This window comes from Osmia lignaria, chromosome 5, assembly GCF_051020975.1.
Source record: "Osmia lignaria lignaria isolate PbOS001 chromosome 5, iyOsmLign1, whole genome shotgun sequence".
Taxonomy (NCBI): Eukaryota; Metazoa; Arthropoda; class Insecta; order Hymenoptera; family Megachilidae; genus Osmia; species Osmia lignaria.
This window is the reverse complement of record NC_135036.1, coordinates 10,433,905-10,454,568: the sequence shown is the minus strand read 5'-3', so window position 1 is coordinate 10,454,568 and position 20,664 is coordinate 10,433,905. Positions and strand designations below refer to the sequence as shown.

The following is a 20,664-nucleotide window of genomic DNA, read 5'->3' as shown; positions in this document are numbered from 1 at the left end:
TACAAGGTCTGTCAAACAGTAAAATCAAATTAATTCCCTGATAGGATAATGCTACAAAAAAAGGAACATTTTTCGAAGTTCTTACATAGTTCTGAAATATTAAGTAGTTTTATGGAAATATTCTATTCTTTAACTGTTAAAATTTTGTTTGGTCTTCGAATGTTTGCTATTTTTTATTACATACATTACAAAGATTCTGACACACCTTTGTAAATGATATCATCAAAAATTATCTTGATCTATACATAAGCATCTACACATTTCTGATGTATACTATATGTATAAAATTATTTCAACAAATCTCCTTTCATATATTTATATATAGCATACATACGCGTCATCCCCATTTCCTAACTCTTAGTTAATTAAAGAAATTCAATAACTTTAATTACTCTTCAAATTTTATATTTTTATTAAAGATTATTAAATTTGTTCATTTATACAATTAGCTGTTTCCTGTCCAGCTTAAAGACAATACAATAGTCTGCAAGCAGAGCTGGAATAAACATAAATTTCTTGTTATAACATTTTTCTATGTTTATGTATTGTGTAAAACTAACTGAATATATGTACCTGTAGTCAAGGCTGGGTTTGGTGAAAGTTTGTGGGAAGATGAGGTCTACTTTCTAATTTTGTATAATCCAAATGAAATTCTTTTGCTACTTTTCTCCAACTCTGTGCATCAAAATAATAATAAGTACCACGTTCGTATGTCGATGTTTTTTCTACAAGTCCTAATCCTGGTGCTTGCGTTATCCACACCTTCTCTTCCATATGATATCGCCATTCTCTACTGTACCTGTAAAATTAATATAAATGGTAACATACACGTTAACATAAAATAATAGAACGATTGGAATTTAATGTTTGATACTTACAATTCTGCTGCTGCTGCTAATTGTAGTACATCCCCAACATTAGTATAAAACATGTAAAACAATAGATCATCCTTATATCGATTTAGTTTAACTGGTGCTAATTTATCTCTGAAACAAACCCAAGTTTATAATAAAATGTATAATATGAAAAAATTAAAACACAATAAAAATTACCTGATGGCGGCATTGATAAGATATTCTGGTGGTACATGGAAATCAATATCCTGAGGTCGACATGGTGTTTCTGCCCAAGGCCCGCCAAAATTTTGATACAGATTTTCTGGTGAATTAAGATTTAATCCTAACGCAGTTAGATCTTGACCTAATGCCAATGACACTAAATTCGGGTCTGTTTCAGCTGCCCTAATAAACGTCAATAGACCAACCATTCCAAACTGATCTTTTACCATGCTTGCTGGTATATTAGTCACCTTACCTAGAAAATAATATGAAGTATTTGATTCAATATTTAATTACAATAATCCATTTGTAATTAAATCGTACGAATAAATAAAAATAGGTAATACCATCAGGAGATGTTTGTATGCCTCTTTTAGATGACTGAGATTTTTCAGATCCAGGTGCTCTGTTCGCTTGTAACACATCTTGTCCAATTTCAGGACCAAGTCCAACAGGTATATTTTTATCTCCAGAAACACTTCCACCTGGTGATGGACCTTCTCTATTTTGTGTTCCTGGTAATGCTGGGAAATCTTCTGAACTCATTGTAAATTCGCTTGATTCAGATGTTGGTTGCTTTACCATTCCAACTAGAATGAATACAAACATTTTTATAATCTATTATCTTAATTTTTTAAATGTTATTAATACAAACCATAAGGTTGTTTTCCTGGCATAGGACTAGGTTGTGGCATAGAATCACCTTGCCCTCTGTTTGTTAATGAAGGAAACTCAGACAGATCTAACAATGGAGGAGTACTTGTATCTCCACCTCCTCCACTACCAAAAACAGAATGAAAATTATTGATTTGAGATCCGTAATTACGACTTTGAGGTATTCCAAAAGTGCCCATGCTACCCATTGGATTCGAAGTTCTGAAAATTTGTAACATTCTCAGTTTTTACATAACATGTTACTATAGAATAAACATATAATATACTATACTACAATATTAATAACAAAAAAAAAATGAAAAAAACTAACCCAAGAGCAGGCATTGTACGTCTATCAGTAAAAGCTCTCTGCCCAAACAGTCCTCTACTGCCCATAGGAGAAAGCTGTTGCTGTTGAGGTTGATGACTATTTTGTCCACCTCCAGTGCTCGATGCTCCAGGATAAACGTTAGTAACTACTACCGCAGAATTAGCTGAGCTTGAGGTGCTTGCAGATGAGCCTGAGAACATGCTCGAAGTAGGTGTGACATGACCCGTCAGGGTCGATGAATTTAAGCCCCCCCCACCACCTGTGCGTGATGTAAGGCTTGCGTTCGCAATACTGCGTGGTGGCTGCTCAAAATTCAAGTTGGCCATAGCCCGGTGGCTCCACTACAAAGTACCTGCTAGGGCACACCAACACAGTTTTATGTCAGTTACCACAATCACTTGTTTTCTATTTCATCACTTCTAAATTGTTCAATTTCATGGAACTGAGGAAAATCCATGACAATAACTCCTAGTAGCAACCTGTAATGATAAAAACAAAGATAAAACTATATAATAGAGACATGGAATTATTAAAAAGTTATATGTATTCTTAAATTTTTTACCTTTTTATCGTAGCACCATAGCAATGGTCATATCAAAATTGAAGACAGGAAATGAGAATGGACCTATTGGCAAGCGAAGAATTTATTTTTGTGAAGATTCTATTCAAGCATTGATTTAAAAGAATATATTGATATATACTATTGCATGTAAACCATTTAATTATTCTTTTTGAGTAACTTATATGTACATTACATTTAACTATAGTATTAAAAAAATTGATGTTATTTGCAGTTTTTATTTAAACATTTGAAATAATGTTTTACATGTATAATGCACAACTTAATTTTTATAGAAATGTATTTTCTTACAGAAATCTAAAATACAACATTTTTCAATGACATTGTAAACAACATGATTTTTATATGATAAACTGTTTAATGTTCTATAACTTACATGTAATATATATACATTTCATAAATACTTATAACTTAATTTGAATATAACTTTTAAATAGACCCATAAAGACGTAAAATTAATTAATAAAGACAAACATTATAAAAAGTAATAATATACAGCATAAACAAGAAATAGTTCACTGATAATTTCTTTCTTGACAATAATATCGTTAGGTTCTTAAGATTACAGCTGTGCTTACATTTTACAGTAAACTTACGATTTTCGAAAGAGCATAGAACGAGAAATCGGTGATTTTGACATTGTAAAGATAAAATCAGTCACGAGTACCAAGAAAGCAAAGGTTATAGCATCTATGCAATCAGAATATTTAAGAAGAAAGTAGACTAAATTTGATTACCTATATTATTGTATCCGTCGTTAAGTTACTGCACAAGAAAACCCACCAAATTCATAATAAACAAAGTAAATGAACGTAAAAAAAAAAAAACACAAAAACGTCGATGTTGTCTTGAAAATAAGTATGATACGGAGAAGTTGTTCTCGATAAATTGGTAGTTTGTGTACAAAAAAAGGCTTTTATGTAAAAAGTTCTAAAAGTTCAAACTTTTACACACATTACAATACTTTTAATAATTAGATGTCTGTTTTGTCATTCGGTTTCACAGACTTCAATAACACTAGAGACCCGACTTTCTGCCATTATAACCATTTGCACTACAGTATTCAAATGAAATACTGTAATAAATAGAAAATAATAAAACAAATCACAATAATAATTATTAAAAATATTAATTATTTAACCATATTACCACAATCATATTAATATTTTACAGTGTATCTTAATAAATAAGAAAATTTTGATCTTGAATATGATTATTAAAGTGTAAGTAAATATAAATAATCTCTCTATATATAGAACAGTATGTTTTGAAAGTAATCAGCTTCAAATTTACTTAATTATTCGTTCATTATACGTTCAAATATTAACTTAGTTGTTTATTTTAAAATTAAAAGATTTCTTTTCAAAAAGCATTTTTGACATAAGAAGAATCTCAAAGATTGTTCCTATACCATGTAACAGCCATAGGGATTCTTAATTTATTAGGTTATACAGATTGATATTCATAACCCTAACGAAAACAAAGCGGACCTGGAACGGGCACGTAGCGGACATGGGGTGGATTGTGAGATATTTGGACCACATATTTTGTTTGTTGTACTTTTTCAGTGTACAAAAAAAGAAAAATATGCCTTTCATATGTCTAGCACTTAAGAGAAATAACAAAATTATTTCTAACAATAACGTTAGTATTCAAAATGTATATATTTTTTATATACCAATCACGTTGCTAACAATGCTATCTATTAATTTTCAATAAAAATGAAAGTTTTATCACGAAATTGAATCAGTTACAAAAACACCATTGAAGTAAAAAATAATTTCTTATATTTTTCACTATTAAAATATTTATTAAGTATTATTATGGTATTTTAATTTTATCATAATAAAATATGCAATGATATTACATAGTATGATAAAACTGTGCTCAATTTTTTAATCATTAGAATAATATATACACCTATTGTGTAATAACATTATGGATATTTTACCAATAAATCAATTAATAAAAATTAAACTTTTAATAGTAGAACTTATTCTTAATACACATCGAACCACAAATATTAAGCTCTTTAAAAGCATTATTTATATTTTAATTATAGAATCAAAACCAATTTATTATAAGTTGTAGGAAATATGTACACAAGCATTACCATAAGTATCTATTGAACTTGAACAAGCACTTTTTACTTACAATTCTCGCTTAATCTTTGCATTGTTACAATCTTTCACCTTTAAATTGATTTTGAATATTTTTAATAAAACATATTTTTGGTATATAAATATATAGAAAATTCTTTAAGTCCCCACTTAGTCATAGAAATAAATTAATAATATATATTTGCTTACTGACTTTATGTTATGTGTGCTTGTATAATTTTGGACTTACAGATTCTGTAATATTTTCTCTGAACACAGAGGAACTTCTTTTTGTGAAAAATACTGATAGTATATAAATAAAAGAATACTGTATATATTTACATAAATTTAATAATCAGGAAGTGAAGTAAATTTAATGCAAAATTAGCAAATGTTCATTTTATTTTATTAACTTTGTTTCATTTAATATTGTGTTATCATCCATAAGAAGATCCTCTGTGTAAATAATAATTATTTTTTTAAATTATCGTATTTCATATTAAATGTTATGTTCTTAAGTATTAAAGGGCATTAAATCATATGTTGCAAACTTTGTGATATAACACCGATTAATTTATAAAATAAAACAAAAATGAAGCATTCCATTTACAGTGATGAAAATTGCAAATTAAATATGTAATTTTTTTGTAAAAATATTAATGAGTTATACATTTGTTTAATGATGTATTAATTACCATTAATTCTTATAATTTGTTAGTATTTTCGAAAGACATGGCACTATATACATGTATCTAAACAATCTCATTACATTTAAAGTGCTGCTTTTAATTACGATTAAGGCTTTGATTATTGACATTATAGAAAAAATAATAAATAGGAACATAATATAAATAAACCATAAGCCCATCTAACACAATATCATAGACCATGATCGCTAATGACCGAGCTTATTTGATAAGAGTGCGTTCACACCAATTTTTAAACGAAGTTATACGATACATTTTATTCTTATATCGAGAACATGTCAGTAAAAACAACTTAATGTGAAGAAAACTTTCATTTATCGTAACATCGTGACAAAAGAAGACGCAAAAACCCTTGAATAAAAATGCTAAAGACAAAGAAGTAAGCAAAGAAACTCTGAAGAACATAACACACTAACTTCAAAAATTTAGAAAAATTGAGAGAAAATGAGAGATGAAACAAGAGCACAAGAATACAGATTAACAGATTCTCCTTATAGTATTTTTGATTAAAAAAAAAGAGGAACTAAAATAAACTAGTACAAAAATAAGAAATGATTGTAAAATCTATAATTCAGAGAACAATTCCTTCTGTTGACACTGATCTTGTTGATTTGACTCGAGAGCTAGTTAGTTGTGAGGAAATATTTTGTTCTAATAACAGTTTGTCAGGCGCGTATTTTAAAAACTTCATTTAGAATAAAAGATATTCTAGTTCTTTTTTACATTTGTTCCTTTCTTTCTTAATGGTATCTTTAAAAAGTGTAAGAAATATTTTATAATGTATTGAAAGTTGCATACATTCATCCATATTGTATCACAAATTTAGGTAATAGAAATTCTGTTGTCTAAAATGTTCATTAGATGTGTACAATTTCACATTTATATCCCTGAATAAAATCCTTTGAACAGTATTTTTACTTCAATGTTTTAATAATTTTCGTCTATTTGACATTGTACAATTTGAAAACAAAAACAAAATAAAAATTAACAAGAAGAATAATCTTTATGATTTCATTACGAAAAAAATGTCAATGATTCTGTTCAAAGGTTATATATAAGGTAATAATACCTTGTTATAATGAAAACCTCATTTGAATTAAGTCTTATTAATAGAAGCATCCTTCATGATATCATCTTTACTGATGTTTTGGTTCATTTGGTCATTTTCATACTCTACGAAATCATCGAATAAACTTGGCCATGCTTCTGCGTCATCATAAGCGCCGAGATCATCACCAATACTTTCAGCAAAATTTAAAAACATATTCCATGTATCTCTGGGTATGCCCCTAACGTGATGGCATTCAAGAAATTTCAGCCATCTTGATAAAAGTGGTGGTTCACGTATTGTAAAAACAAGCTTCCATAAAACAATTGCCATATCGGCTGGTAATATTCTCTGACCAGAATTAACATCTAAACCAAATTGGAATGTAAATCGGTAGAGATCTTTGAATAAATCACTGGTAACGGTTAACTCTTGAACAATTTCTGGTAATTTCATTTGTATAGCATGTATACTATCTACTTTCATTGCTTTCAAACCCGTCACAAACTCTTGTCGTGTAAATTGGCACATCTGTTCAGCGTTTAATTTCCAAGCGAGAACAAGTACTTTGAATTCATCTGGGGATAGTTGTAAATCGTTACAAAATCTTTCTATACCGTCAGCTAAAATTACATCTTCGTGCGAATCCTATGAACAAAAGACAAAAATATTCGTTGAGAAATAAATGTCTCCAAATAAAAATTATTTATGTGGAATATAATAAAGAAAATTTATATTTCACCTTGTATTGATCAAATAATGTATTTAATTTATTTTCTGACGGTTCCCTTTGTTGTTTCGATTCAACAGTTACGTTAAGACCAGATGACGTTCCGGATCTACCCAATGGTGGTAAACGTGCATAAAATCCTCGGGATGAACGTAAATTATTTTGTACATTAGGCATAGATCCACAATTATCAGATCCTACATTGTTGAATGCTGATAATGTGGTTAATGATTTTCTGTTGCCATTTATATGCGTTTCAGGCACTAAAGGCCCAGTTTGTTGTTGACAAGAATTTGAAAACAAACCTCTAAGTTCCATTGTTTCTATAATAATTTATATTAAGTTTTATAACAAATAATTGAGAAACATTAATGAAAAGATAAAGCACAACCAAAATAAGAAAAATAACAAAAATAATTTGTTTCTCATCATTGTGAATATTTATTTATATATAATGATACATACATAAAATTATAAGTGAGAAGCATTTTAAAGAAAGATCTTAACAAATTAGGTAAACAGTAATTATAATAATTACCGTCTTTATAATCTGATGATGCTGCTTGATTAGTGGTGGCTGGTGGAAGGGGCACCTTAAAGCACGAAAAACAGTTTCCCATTGATGCTGTCTATATTTATTATTAAAGACAATTATTCCATGCATCAGAAGTTCAGTCTTACATTGGCAGTCTTGATCAAAAGCTAAACATTCAGAACAATACAATCATATAACTGTGTACATAAGTAATATATCATTTTAAAAATTATAAAAATATTTACATTGCCTATTGTGTGCACCCATACATCGTGCCTATTGTAAGCATTATAAAATGAATATTTATCCCAGAATACTTTCTTTATAAGTTATAAATATGTTTTATAGCTACATAGTTTTATAGCAGTATCTGGTAAGATTTGGGATAAAAATACATTATCATAGAGATGTTAATAGTTTCGAATAATAAATTTTCCTAAAGAATAGTTATGAATAACTTTAAAATGTCTTCAATTTTTTATATAGCAGTGTAACTTTAAAAATTGTCCTTCACTAAAATGTTTATACCTCATATAAAGTATTTCTAAATAAATGTTAATGACTTTAGAAAGCAAATAGAATATGCTCTGTATTTATCTAAATACTAGTAGAGAAATAAATAAATAAATAAAATACATTTGTTACCTTATTGTTAAGGCGGATTTTCGGTCTACCTGGGTCAGGATAACCCCAGTAAAGACCCACCGCAAAATATCTTGCTTTATCTTCATTCATAAATTTGTATGAAATATTTACGTTCTAATTTGTGGCAGTGAAAATTGACAAGGTGCTACGGTCCCAATCTTTCTCAACATTTACATTACTTCCAATCCGAATTTCTATTTGATTAAACACTACTGTCATTTGTGGAGACGTAACCTTACCAAATGATGCACTAACAGTATCATTCCATACACGAAACATTCATTCGTTTTAATTTATTCTCTATTAATATACTATTAAAACCAATCCATGAAAACACAGTAACAAAGATATATTCTTCGTTTTTTCAATGTATAACAAAAAAGTCCCTTTACGACGAAGCAACGAGAGAAATTTTTTTTCGTAAATACAGTATTGATACTCTATAAACATAATAATCACTAGCAACAATAAAACGCATATATTATAAGGAAAATTATCATTTTTCGTTTGAAAATATATAATAATTTAGGTTACTGCATTATTTGTTTATTTACCTCAATTTACAAATATTTTATATTACTTTAGCAATTGACATAGAAGATTTTAATATCTTTATGTGAGTTGTAGCTGATTTGTACATACATACATATAATGTATGTATGTACATATAATACATGCTTACATACATCCACATATACATAAATACGTATTGAAACGTGTTTTTATGAACGACGTATATACAATTTATTAAATGTTATAATTAAAGTTTAAAGATTTATATTGATTTGGAAATTTAAAATAGATTTATTGGCGTAGTTTTGATAATGGTTTTCAAATAAAAATTATAATGAATCTTTTTAACATAGTATATTTTGTAGTTTTTCCAAATATGTAGTAAGTTGATTCGAAATTGTTTAGATATCATATATGCATATATATATGAATGTGTGTGTGGTGTAGCGGGTGGTGCGCAGTGTAGTCAAGTGTAGTGTTGTTGAGATGTAATGTAATGCAATATATGATAACAACGAAAATTATTCAAAATCCATATTGAGCGTAATATTCGTAAAATTTTTAAACATACGTTTATATGTATTAAATTTATATGTTTATTTGTGTTTTGAAACTAAAATTACAACCGTTAAAACTTTTTCGTAGTAGTAACATTTATATACTTTTGCATATTTAACTTTAACTCCAGTTTAACAGTAATAAGGAATAAAATAATGTAATAGAACATGTTTTTTAGACCAATTGGAGAACAAAAATATTCTTAGTTTTTGTACTAACTACCTAGTATAAAACTTTTTAATATTTCATGTAATCAGTTATTTTTTTAATATAAATATATATTTCAGATAACGTGTATATACATACAAATTTATTTGAAAAATGCCAGAATTACCACGTATTACAAGATCATTGCGAATGTTTACAAATCTTGGTCGCATCAAGAGTACAGTTGAATTAGAACCAAATGATCTATTTAAAAAGCAAACAGAAGAAATTAATAAATTCAGAAGGTATTATCTTGTATTTAATATTTCTTAATCTATTTTTATTATTGCATAATTTTCCTAAAATATAGTGAATCAACCTGGAAGGATTTACGCCAAACTGTACCTAAGGATGCTCTACCTTATCTTACTAAATTACGTAAAATGATTGAACAACTATTTGGTATGTATTGATTTATAATGATAAACTACAAAATTTCTTACTTATTTTTTATTATTTCAGAGGAGGGTTCTTATGAACTCATCAATGAATTTCTAATCTTTGCTTTACGCTTATTAATTGATGAAAGATTGTTAACTAATGCAAAGTTCCAAACTTTAAAAGAAAGAGCAGAAAATTTAACTTATAAAGATGCTAATATGATAATGGAGGTGAATATAACAAATTTATTATGAGTTAATAATTTCTAAAGACAATTATTAAATATTTGTTGTTTAAAATAGCCATTTCAAAATAGATATTTTAAAGTTTTTAATTTTTTGCAGATAATTGGTACGCTTAGGGAAAAACTGAATGAAGATACTATAACACTTTTGAAAAATGAAAAGAAAGACATTAATACTACTGAGATATTGGAAACTGATTTGTTTGGTTCAAAATTTACATATAATCCTCCAAGAGTATTATGGCCAGATACCGAAGCGCTTCGTAATATGTCCGTAGGAAATATAATTCAAAATGCTGACAACTTTACAATGAAATACAAGAAAGAAATTCCAAAATCGTTCAATATGAAAGTTTGTGTTAAATTTATGTATATTAATTCTTACGTTTTAAAAGTATTTTAATTGTAATTATACTTTTATTTCAGTTTGATGAAGCAACATATAAAAAGAATTTAAATTTATGTCACAAGAAGTATTCTTTGGTCATGAGTTTCGACCAGTTTGAAACAGCTATAATCAACAAATTAAAAGACTCTAAGAACCTACAAAATGAGTTATTTGATTTCTTGGGTTATGAACATATAGAATTAGTACAGTACATTATTCAGAATCAGAAAAGCATTATGGCTTTAAAGTCTAGTTCAAAAACACAAAAGCAACCTAATATAGAAAGACCTGTAATCGGTGGTCAAGTAACTGTACAATCTGAGAAAGAAAAACAAGCACTCAAACAAATGCGGAAAGAAGAAAAGAAGTTAAATAAAATATCAAATAAAGGGAAAGGAGATTTAGAAGAGAATAACTTTGAATCGCAGGAATTATATTTAAAAAAGCAGGAAGTATTGGTAGAAATGAATAAGCCTATATTTAAAAAAGATATTGTAGAGAAACCTATTTATCCGTTTGTTTTTGACTCGAATGTATCTAGTGGAAGTACGACTTGTATATCAGGAAAAAAAATAATGTTACCACAAAATGTTGTGAGAAAAGATACGCAAATGTCTGAGGAAGTTCACATACCTATTCCGGAATTACGACCAATCGATATTGACTATAAACCTATTACGATATCATCATTAGATGATATTGGGCAAATGGCTTTTAATGGTATAACATCATTGAATCGAGTACAGAGCATAGTATTTAACACAGCGTATCATACTAATGAAAATTTATTAATTTGCGCACCGACCGGAGCTGGAAAGACAAATGTTGCTATGTTAACTGTTGTACATCAGTTAAAACAACATATAGAAAATGGTCAGATAATGAAAGATCAGTTTAAAATAATTTATGTGACACCTATGAAAGCTTTAGCAGCAGAGATGACAACAAATTTTGGTAAAAGACTTAAATCTCTTGGTATATCGGTGCGCGAATTGACTGGAGATATGCAATTAACTAAATCAGAAATTCAACAAACACAAATGATTGTTACAACGCCAGAAAAATGGGACGTTCTTACTAGGAAAGGCACTGGAGATATATCTCTTACTAATATTGTTAAATTATTAATTATCGATGAAGTACATTTGTTACATGGCGATAGAGGACCTGTGGTAGAAGCATTGGTGGCTCGAACTTTAAGACAAGTAGAGTCTTCCCAGAATATGATAAGAATTGTTGGACTTTCAGCAACTTTACCAAACTATGTAGATGTTGCAAGGTTTTTAAGGGTGAATCCTTTGGTAGGACTTTTTTATTTTGACTATAGATTTCGACCAGTGCCACTCAGTCAAACATTTATTGGTGTAAAAGCAGGATCTCCCTACCAACAAGCGAAATACATGGATCATATATGCTATGATAATGTGATAGAAATGGTGCGCAAAGGACATCAAGTGATGGTATTCGTACATGCACGTAACGCTACTGTTAGAGTGGCAAATGTTTTAAAAGAATTAGCTCAACAAAATGATATGCTGAAATTATTTCTATCCGAAGGTCATGCAAAATTTATAAACAAAGCTTTCGCTAAATCACGTAACAAACATTTGATTGAATTATTCAATAACGGATTGTCTATACATCATGCTGGTTTGTTACGTTCAGAGAGAAATTTAGTTGAAAAATATTTTGCTGAAGGACTGATCAAAGTATTGGTATGTACATCAACCTTGGCTTGGGGTGTAAATTTACCTGCGCATGGAGTTATTATAAGAGGAACAGAAATATATGATTCAAAGCATGGTTCATTCATTAATTTAGATATATTGGATGTTTTACAAATTTTTGGTCGTGCCGGTAGACCACAATTTGATACGTCTGGTCACGCTGTTATTATTACTTCCCATAACAACTTGTATCATTATTTATCGTTATTAACGAATCAAATACCAATTGAAAGTAATTTTATCAGATATTTAGCTGATAACCTGAATGCTGAAGTTGCATTAGGTACAATATCAAACGTGGAAGAAGCTATAAAATGGTTAAGTTATACTTATTTGTTTGTTCGAATGCAATTAAATCACCTTGAGTACGGAATTCCTGCTTCAGAAGATCTAAATTTGGAACGGAAAAGAAGGGAACTGATTAATACAGCTGCTACATCATTAGACAAAGCTAAAATGATACGATACAATGTGAATACTGGAGATCTTAGCGCGACAGAACTGGGACGTATTGCAAGCCACTTTTATCTTAAATATGATACCGTTGAAATTTTTAATGAGATGATGAAAGATATTATGAACGAGGCTGATATACTTGTAATGATATCTCATTCTCAAGAATTTCAACAATTGAAAGTTCGCGATGATGAAATTGACGAATTAGAAAAGTTATTAAACTGTTGCCAAGTTCCAATTCAAGGCGGTGTTGAAAACATCCATGGTAAAGTAAATATTCTACTGCAAACATATTTGTCACATGGTCCGGTTAATACATTTTCATTGATGTCGGATCAAGCGTATATTACACAAAATGCAGTACGTATATGCAGAGCGTTATTCAAAATTATGTTAGAAAAAAATAATGCGACAATGGCTGGTCGATTATTAGAAATGTCTAAAATGTTTGAAATACCACAATGGGATTATTTGACTCCGCTACGTCAATTTTCTTGTTTGCCATCGGAGATTATTGATAAAATAGAGCACCTAGATCTAACAATCGATAGACTGAATGATATGGACGTTAAAGAAATTGCAGATGTTTTGCATAATCAGAAAGCAGCGGCATTAGTGAAGAAATGTTGCGAAGAGTTTCCTGCATTAGAAATGGAATCTAACTTGCAACCCATTACTCGTACAATTTTGAGAATACGTTTAAAAATAATTCCTCAGTTTCGATGGAATGATAAAGTTCATGGTCAAACATCGGTACCATTTTGGATATGGATAGAAAATCCAGAAGATAATATTATTTATCATCATGAATATTTTGTTATGACAAGAAAAATGGTTTATAATAATCTTGAACAAGAACTTGTAATGACTATACCATTACAGGAACCAATACCTACTCAGTACATAGTAAAAGCAACAAGTGATCATTGGTTGAATTGTGAAAGTATGCTACCCTTAACATTTCATGATTTAATTTTACCTGAAATATATCCACCTTATACTGATTTATTAACGTTGCAACCATTACCAGTGAAAGCGCTAAAAGAAAAATCATTTGAGCAACTTTATAAATTTTCTCATTTCAATCCGATACAGACTCAGATCTTTCATTGTTTGTATCACACGGATAACAATGTGCTTTTAGGAGCTCCGACTGGTTCGGGAAAAACAGTGGCCGCAGAAATTGCAATGTTCAGAGTATTCAAACAATATCCTATGCAGAAAGTTGTATATATTGCACCGTTGAAAGCTTTAGTTAGAGAGCGTATAAAAGATTGGAAAATTAGATTGGAAGAACGGCTGGGCAAAAAGGTAGTAGAATTAACTGGAGACGTAACGCCAGATATTAAAGTTATAGCGAATGCAAATGTTATTGTGACTACACCCGAAAAATGGGATGGTATTAGTAGAAGTTGGCAGACAAGAACTTATGTGAAGAATGTTTCACTTATAATTATAGATGAAATTCATCTGTTAGGAGAAGATCGTGGCCCAGTATTGGAAGTGATTATTTCAAGAACCAATTTTATCTCTTCTCATACTTTGAGAACAGTGAGAATTGTTGGACTTTCTACAGCATTGGCTAATGCGGTAGATCTTGCGAATTGGCTTGGTATTAAAGAAATGGGTTTATATAATTTTCGTCCATCAGTACGACCTGTACCATTGGAAATTCATATTAATGGATTCCCAGGAAAACATTATTGCCCTCGAATGGCGACAATGAATAGGCCAACTTTCCAAGCGATCAGACAACATGCACCTTCTAGTCCATCTCTAGTGTTTGTCTCATCGCGTAGACAAACACGATTAACTGCATTAAATTTAATTGCATATCTTGCAGCAGAAGATAAACCTAAACAGTGGTTACATATGCCTGATGAAGAAATGGATAGTATTTTGGATCAAATAAAGGATTCAAATTTAAAACTTACGCTTGCTTTTGGAATCGGACTTCATCATGCTGGTCTTCAAGATAGAGATAGAAGAACCGTTGAAGAATTATTTGTTAATAATAGAATTCAAGTATGTATTGAAAATAATTAATGGTAATTTCATTTATTATTCGCTATCAGATGCAAGACTTTACAAATAATTTTCAGGTATTGATTACTACAGCTACTTTGGCATGGGGTGTAAATTTCCCTGCTCATTTAGTAGTAATAAAAGGAACAGAATATTATGACGGTAAAACAAAACGTTACGTAGACATGCCAATTACAGATGTACTACAAATGATGGGTCGTGCAGGTAGACCTCAATTCGATACTTCTGGGGTGGCAGTGGTATTAGTTTACAATTTAAAGAAAAATTTTTATAAAAACTTTCTGCATCAGCCGTTCCCAGTAGAATCAAGTTTATTAGCAGTTTTACCAGATCATATAAATGCTGAAATAGTGGCTGGTACAATAAAAAATAAACAAGAATTTTTAGATTATTTAACATGGACATATTTCATTAGGAGATTAATGAAAAATCCTAAATATTATAATTTAGATGTTTTAAATCATTATGCAATTAATGAATATTTATCTTCCTTGGTGAATAAAACACTAAAAGTACTAATCGATTCACAGTGTGTTGACTTTGATGAGGTACATAAAATTATTTTGTTAATTTTTGTTTTAAGTAAAAACAGATTAAAACATTTTTGTATTATTACATTGATTCTAGGAAAGACAAGTCTTGTATCCACTTCCGATGGGTAGAATAGCATCATTTTATTATTTATCGCACCAAAGTATGCTCATGTTTCAACAGTCGCTGCAAGAATCTCTTACGTTAGATCAGTGTTTACATATTTTATGTGACTCTTATGAATATAGTGAATTACCAGTAAGACATAACGAAGAATTATTAAATGAGTAAGTTCATATTTATATATCAAAATACATATATATCATATTTTATTCTAATATATGTAATTATTACACAGGGAATTAAGTAAAATGTGTCGCTATACGGTAAATAACTATACATATGATTCTCCGCATACTAAAGCATTTTTATTACTGCAAGCACATTTCTCGAGGCTTCCATTACCCTGTACAGACTATACTACAGACTTAAAGTCAGTTCTGGATCAAGCAATTAGAATTATACAGGTATACATAATTGAAAAATACAATCTACTCTATTAGATTCATGAAATATAATTATATAACATCAATTTCATGTAAACAAATGTACGAGTCGTTGTATGTTTTTTTGTAAATTTAATAGTTTATTATCAATATAATACATCTATGATTTCAGGCAATGATAGATACTGTTGCCGAACATGGGTGGTTAGCAAGTGCACTTACAATAATACAGTTACTTCAAATGATTATTCAAGCTCGATGGATTGATGAACCTGCAATTACTACATTACCATATGTAAACTCAGAACATTTAGAGTTATTCTTACCTTTATCAACAATTCTTCCAGTATTATGTGCTACTATGTACAATAAATATAATGTACTTGTAGAAGTGCTTGGTAAAGAGTTCCAAGAAGAACAGATACATCAGGTAAATATATCCTACTTAGTTAGATACTGTACATTAGTAATAGGATTTTAAAATATATTCAATAATAATTAATTTTACAGATACATCAAGTAATAAAAGAAATGCCAATGCTTTGCCTTGATTTAAGTTTAGCAGGTCATGGGCTCAATGATACTAAACAAAAGTTTATTTCATTACAATCTAATAATTCTGAGTGTATAAACATCCACAAAGATCAAGATTATATATTAAATATTGGAATGAGAAGAAAAAATAAGTCTAATAATTTAAAAGCGCATTGCTCTATGTTTCAGAAAGGAAAGGATGAAGGTTGGTTTATAGTTTTAGGTAGTATTCAGAGCAGAGAATTACTGGCTCTGAAACGAGTGAGTGGTATAAGCGGGGAACGGAAATGTCATCAATTACAATTTACAGCACCATCAGATTTAGGTAATTTTATTTTATTATAATTTATTATTATGGAATTATTTTCTTTTTTTTTTTGTTTAATAAACAAATTTACTTTTTAAGGAAAAACAACACTGACGTTTTACTTAATGTCTGATTGTTACATAGGATTAGATCAACAGTACAACGTACAAATAAATGTAATATAACATAACTTAACGTTACTAAATAAGTGAAGACTGATATGTGTGTAAGAAAACTATATTCTCTGTAAAACAGTGAATACAAATAAAATATTTTAATAATAATGATATTTTATTAAATCGATGCCGTTTATCAATTTATATGTATATATTTTGTTACTTATTATACAATTATCAGTATAACAATAATAACAGTATATCTTATATTTTTCATAAAAATACAAGTAGTATTAGCTTTATGTACAAAAATAGAAAAGTAATATTTGAAAGATCAATTTTATAAATTTCTATAATTCACAAACAAAGAAGCATATAAAAAATGTTAAGAAAAATAAACAAAAGATGACGTATGACACGTAATAAATGTTAGTTAATTTTATTACAAAATGAGTTTTGTAGATTACACATTCATAAATCACAATACAAAAATGCTCTATTGTAACACTTAATACCTTATTAAGAGTAAAAGAATATCAGTAATAACTTGAAGTATTTTATACACATCTTTTCATGCCAATCCTTTTTCGCACTTATATCATGGCATTATAACAATATAATTTTTGTATCGTTTAATTTCTTATGCTAATTGTAAATAACAAGATGTAGGTTAGGAAGGATATGAGATCATTTCATTGCTTTGTTTTAAATAGGAGATGATTAAGTTGTATACATACTCTTATTTCTGTAATGGTATTTCATTTAATATTGTTCAATGCAGACTGTTCATACTAATAACAGAAAAGAAATAAATTTCAGTCGTAACTTTGTCATTTTAAGTCTATACATATCCCTGAGAGAAACAATGCGATCTGAGTGAAAATATTTTCTTATTATTTATTGTCGTAATAATGGGAAATATTAACTATCAATTTCCAAACATTTAAATATGCAATTTTATACTAAAACCAAATTAATGAAGTTCAATTTCATTACAATTCCTTAACAATATAATACAAACTAACAAGTTACTTGTATATTCAAAATTAGTATCAATTGCTCTAAACAATTGTAAACTTCTTTTCTATCAATAGATGAACTTTCTGCATATGTATAAATTATTCAATACGTATGAAATGCACTATATGGTACTTCTGTAACTGTAGTACTAAGCACCAAAGCAAAGAAACATTTAAGCTCCTTCCATAATGAAAATCTGGAAGTACTGATTTCTTATAAGTAATATACCGAAATATTTTTAAATAATAATATGTTTCTATTTGTCACATTCATTATAAATATCGATCTTTTTTTCAAACAATTAAGAAAAATATTCCATGCAATAAATTGCAACTTAATTTATGTCCTGTGTTTTAAGATTCTTTCATTTTACTGTAAATTATTTAAACGATAATAATAATATTAAAATTAGATATTTTATCACTCAATGACCAAGGAAGCACTGGCGTAACTGACAGAACTATCATTCATGTTATTGCACTGGTTGCTTTGAGCGTATTTAAGAAATTTTAAGCTCATTCTTTGACCATTAGTGTTTCCTTTTAAGTTATGAATTATCTGTTAACATAAAAATTATAATTTTAATTAAAAGATGTCATTTATTAGAAAGATATTTATTTATGTAAGTAAAAAGTTACCTGTAACAAAACACTGATAGGATGTCGACCACATATCGTATTACCATACTTTTTAAGGTAATCTGTAAATAATGTGGGATTTAAAGTTTCTATGATGTCCATACCCTACATAAATGGAATTTATAAGTAGGAATTATTAATTAAATAAACAGTAGTTTCATGTTCAGGTTCACATACCATTTTATCAAGATTCTGAATTGATCTATGAATCGGACCACATGATCTATCGTAATACGTATAACGAAAACGTTGTCCCCAATGACAAAAATCTGAAGAGATTACAAACAATGTCTGTGGGTCAGCCATATAGGGTGCTAATAATCTTCCATAGAGTGCTTCCCTTTCTGGACTTAATGAACCCACCAATATAGGAATTATAGTAAAAGAATCTTTAAACCTATATTAATATAGGAAAGATGTTTAAAATTTCGTAACAAATAAATATTTATTAAAAGATTTAATAATAAAACACACCCTTCCATAACTTTTGCAATAAATGGTAATTGCATTTCGATGCTGTGTTCTTCTTCATCTGTATTTAAATCCATCCATTCAAAATGTCCACTTTCTTCAAGTTCTCTGCATACTGTCACATGAATAGAAACCTATATTTGAACTAATCCTTGATAGTATATTAAGATAATAGTTTATTAAGATTTTCGTATTTTATATTATACAATCTATACCTTGCTGATCAATGTGCAGATCATATAGTGGGGTTTGATAAATTGAAGCAGAAGAAAGAGCACAGCCTGCTAATCTTACATGATGTGAAGGACCAAGAATAAAAATTCTGCGCCTATAGAATGATATGATACATGTTTAATCTTTCATTTTAATTACATATAATAAAGTTTAAGCTACTCAAAATCTACCTTAAAAATGATCTAGACTAGAATATTTCTCAAATATTGTTGAAGAACAAGTTATATTAATATTGATTAGTATTTAATAGCATATTTAAATACTTACACAACTACAGGACTAATTTGACGGTATGCAAAACCAGCACATGCTCCACAATAGCTGTAACCTGCATGTCTGTGAAATTTTGTTTACATTTCAATAAAGATTTGTTAATCTAATCAAAATTAGTTTAATTTACTATAATTACTGACGGGGCAATAATTGCCCTAGCAGGTCCATGTGATAAGTCTGCTGCACCCAACCAACCTTCTAATTGTTTATTTAAATCCAAACCTGTATAAAAAAAATATATAATAATAATAACTACAGTATAAATTATTAATGGAAATGCCAATAAATTATAATAATATCATAGCAATTTATTTCTACTATGTTCATGAAACCATATTATGTTTTCTAACAGTACAATGCCTATAAAAGGGTTAAAAATATGTTTTATTATTAAATAACAAATCCTTTGTTTTTTGATTCCCATTTGTAGTGCTCAAAGTAATAAAAATAGATCAATTTTTAGTTCAAATTTGGTTGCAAATATAGTTTATTAAAATGTAAATTGAAACATACATTTCTTTACAAAATAAATCAAATAATATTTGTCATTTCTATTAATTAGATTTAATTGTTATTATAAATATATAAATATTAATTTACCACTGTGTTAGAAAAGCATCAAATACATAATGTTACGTTTGTTACATATTTGGTTAATAACATATGCGAATATCATTGGATACCTAATTATGACACATATGCAGTCAAAAGAAAACAAATACGAACTATTAATAAACAATCATAATTATATTATACATAAATATCGTTAATACATACGAATGAAAAATATACTTTAAATATTATTTACCAGAGCCTGCGTACCAACTACCAGCATGAGTTGCTCTTCTAATTAATGCCATTTTTTATTGAATAGCACTTAGTTTTATTCTTTCTTTCTACTTTTGATAGCGAATGATTTTTTAATTTATTGATAAGTTTTACAAACGACTGATCTAAATTGTTAATATTTAATTCTATACAAGTACAAAATATTTATAAAAGTCTATCACAAAACTTTGACTAAACCACGAACCATATGCTTCTAACAATGTTAAGCGAAATGTCTTAGATGGAGAGTGGATTCGCAGCGGGTAAGTGGCGTTAGCAAAGCGGATGAGGAATGGATG

General features: G+C 28.8%; 4 protein-coding genes across 16 annotated transcripts; 1 reads left to right on the top strand and 3 right to left on the bottom strand.

The window, feature by feature from the left end:
- Window positions 1-293: 293 nt before the first annotated feature.
- Rga (CCR4-NOT transcription complex subunit regena) lies at window positions 294-3,691 on the bottom strand. Of its 6 annotated transcripts, none has more exons than XM_034325668.2 (9): window positions 3,361-3,691; window positions 2,606-2,668; window positions 2,044-2,522; window positions 1,714-1,838; window positions 1,406-1,648; window positions 1,053-1,314; window positions 879-986; window positions 574-799; window positions 294-496 (listed from the first exon to the last, which is right to left on the bottom strand). In XM_034325668.2, the coding sequence occupies exons 3-8, from the start codon at window positions 2,367-2,369 to the stop codon at window positions 580-582; spliced, it is 1,284 nt and encodes a 427-aa protein (XP_034181559.1). In that variant the 5' UTR covers window positions 2,370-2,522; window positions 2,606-2,668; window positions 3,361-3,691; the 3' UTR covers window positions 294-496; window positions 574-579. The 6 variants fall into 6 exon arrangements, with proteins under 6 accessions (XP_034181559.1, XP_034181556.1, XP_034181557.1 ...); XM_034325665.2 differs by having other exon boundaries at window positions 299-496; window positions 1,714-1,934; window positions 2,044-2,398; window positions 3,361-3,690; XM_034325663.2 differs by having other exon boundaries at window positions 301-496; window positions 1,714-1,934; window positions 3,361-3,690.
- A 2,283-nt stretch (window positions 3,692-5,974) lies between these two features.
- Window positions 5,975-8,772, bottom strand: SCCRO3 (defective in cullin neddylation 1 domain containing SCCRO3). Of its 3 annotated transcripts, none has more exons than XM_034325671.2 (5): window positions 8,388-8,772; window positions 7,988-8,112; window positions 7,746-7,909; window positions 7,220-7,530; window positions 5,975-7,125 (listed from the first exon to the last, which is right to left on the bottom strand). In XM_034325671.2, exons 3-5 carry the CDS (start codon window positions 7,825-7,827, stop codon window positions 6,526-6,528), a joined length of 993 nt encoding a protein of 330 aa, XP_034181562.1. In that variant the 5' UTR covers window positions 7,828-7,909; window positions 7,988-8,112; window positions 8,388-8,772; the 3' UTR covers window positions 5,975-6,525. The 3 variants fall into 3 exon arrangements, with proteins under 3 accessions (XP_034181562.1, XP_034181563.1, XP_034181561.1); XM_034325672.2 differs by having other exon boundaries at window positions 7,988-8,018; XM_034325670.2 differs by lacking the exon at window positions 7,988-8,112.
- Window positions 8,773-9,161: 389 nt separating this feature from the next.
- On the top strand, window positions 9,162-17,106 carry obe (activating signal cointegrator 1 complex subunit obelus). Of its 5 annotated transcripts, none has more exons than XM_034325188.2 (12): window positions 9,162-9,281; window positions 9,746-9,910; window positions 9,976-10,067; window positions 10,128-10,276; window positions 10,391-10,642; window positions 10,717-14,886; window positions 14,964-15,455; window positions 15,535-15,725; window positions 15,797-15,965; window positions 16,117-16,374; window positions 16,455-16,803; window positions 16,885-17,106. In XM_034325188.2, the coding sequence occupies exons 2-12, from the start codon at window positions 9,780-9,782 to the stop codon at window positions 16,968-16,970; spliced, it is 6,339 nt and encodes a 2,112-aa protein (XP_034181079.1). In that variant the 5' UTR covers window positions 9,162-9,281; window positions 9,746-9,779; the 3' UTR covers window positions 16,971-17,106. The 5 variants fall into 5 exon arrangements, with proteins under 5 accessions (XP_034181079.1, XP_034181078.1, XP_034181076.1 ...); XM_034325187.2 differs by lacking the exon at window positions 9,162-9,281 and adding an exon at window positions 9,312-9,388; XM_034325185.2 differs by lacking the exon at window positions 9,162-9,281 and adding an exon at window positions 9,323-9,443.
- A 208-nt stretch (window positions 17,107-17,314) lies between these two features.
- LOC117605083 (protein MEMO1) lies at window positions 17,315-20,593 on the bottom strand. 2 transcript variants are annotated; one of them, XM_034325952.2, is made up of 8 exons: window positions 20,346-20,590; window positions 19,678-19,759; window positions 19,532-19,600; window positions 19,246-19,358; window positions 19,034-19,145; window positions 18,737-18,956; window positions 18,560-18,664; window positions 17,315-18,479 (listed from the first exon to the last, which is right to left on the bottom strand). In XM_034325952.2, the coding sequence occupies exons 1-8, from the start codon at window positions 20,395-20,397 to the stop codon at window positions 18,342-18,344; spliced, it is 891 nt and encodes a 296-aa protein (XP_034181843.1). In that variant the 5' UTR covers window positions 20,398-20,590; the 3' UTR covers window positions 17,315-18,341. The 2 variants fall into 2 exon arrangements, with proteins under 2 accessions (XP_034181843.1, XP_034181844.1); XM_034325953.2 differs by having other exon boundaries at window positions 18,343-18,479; window positions 18,560-18,621; window positions 20,346-20,593.
- Between the last annotated feature and the right edge of the window lie 71 nt (window positions 20,594-20,664).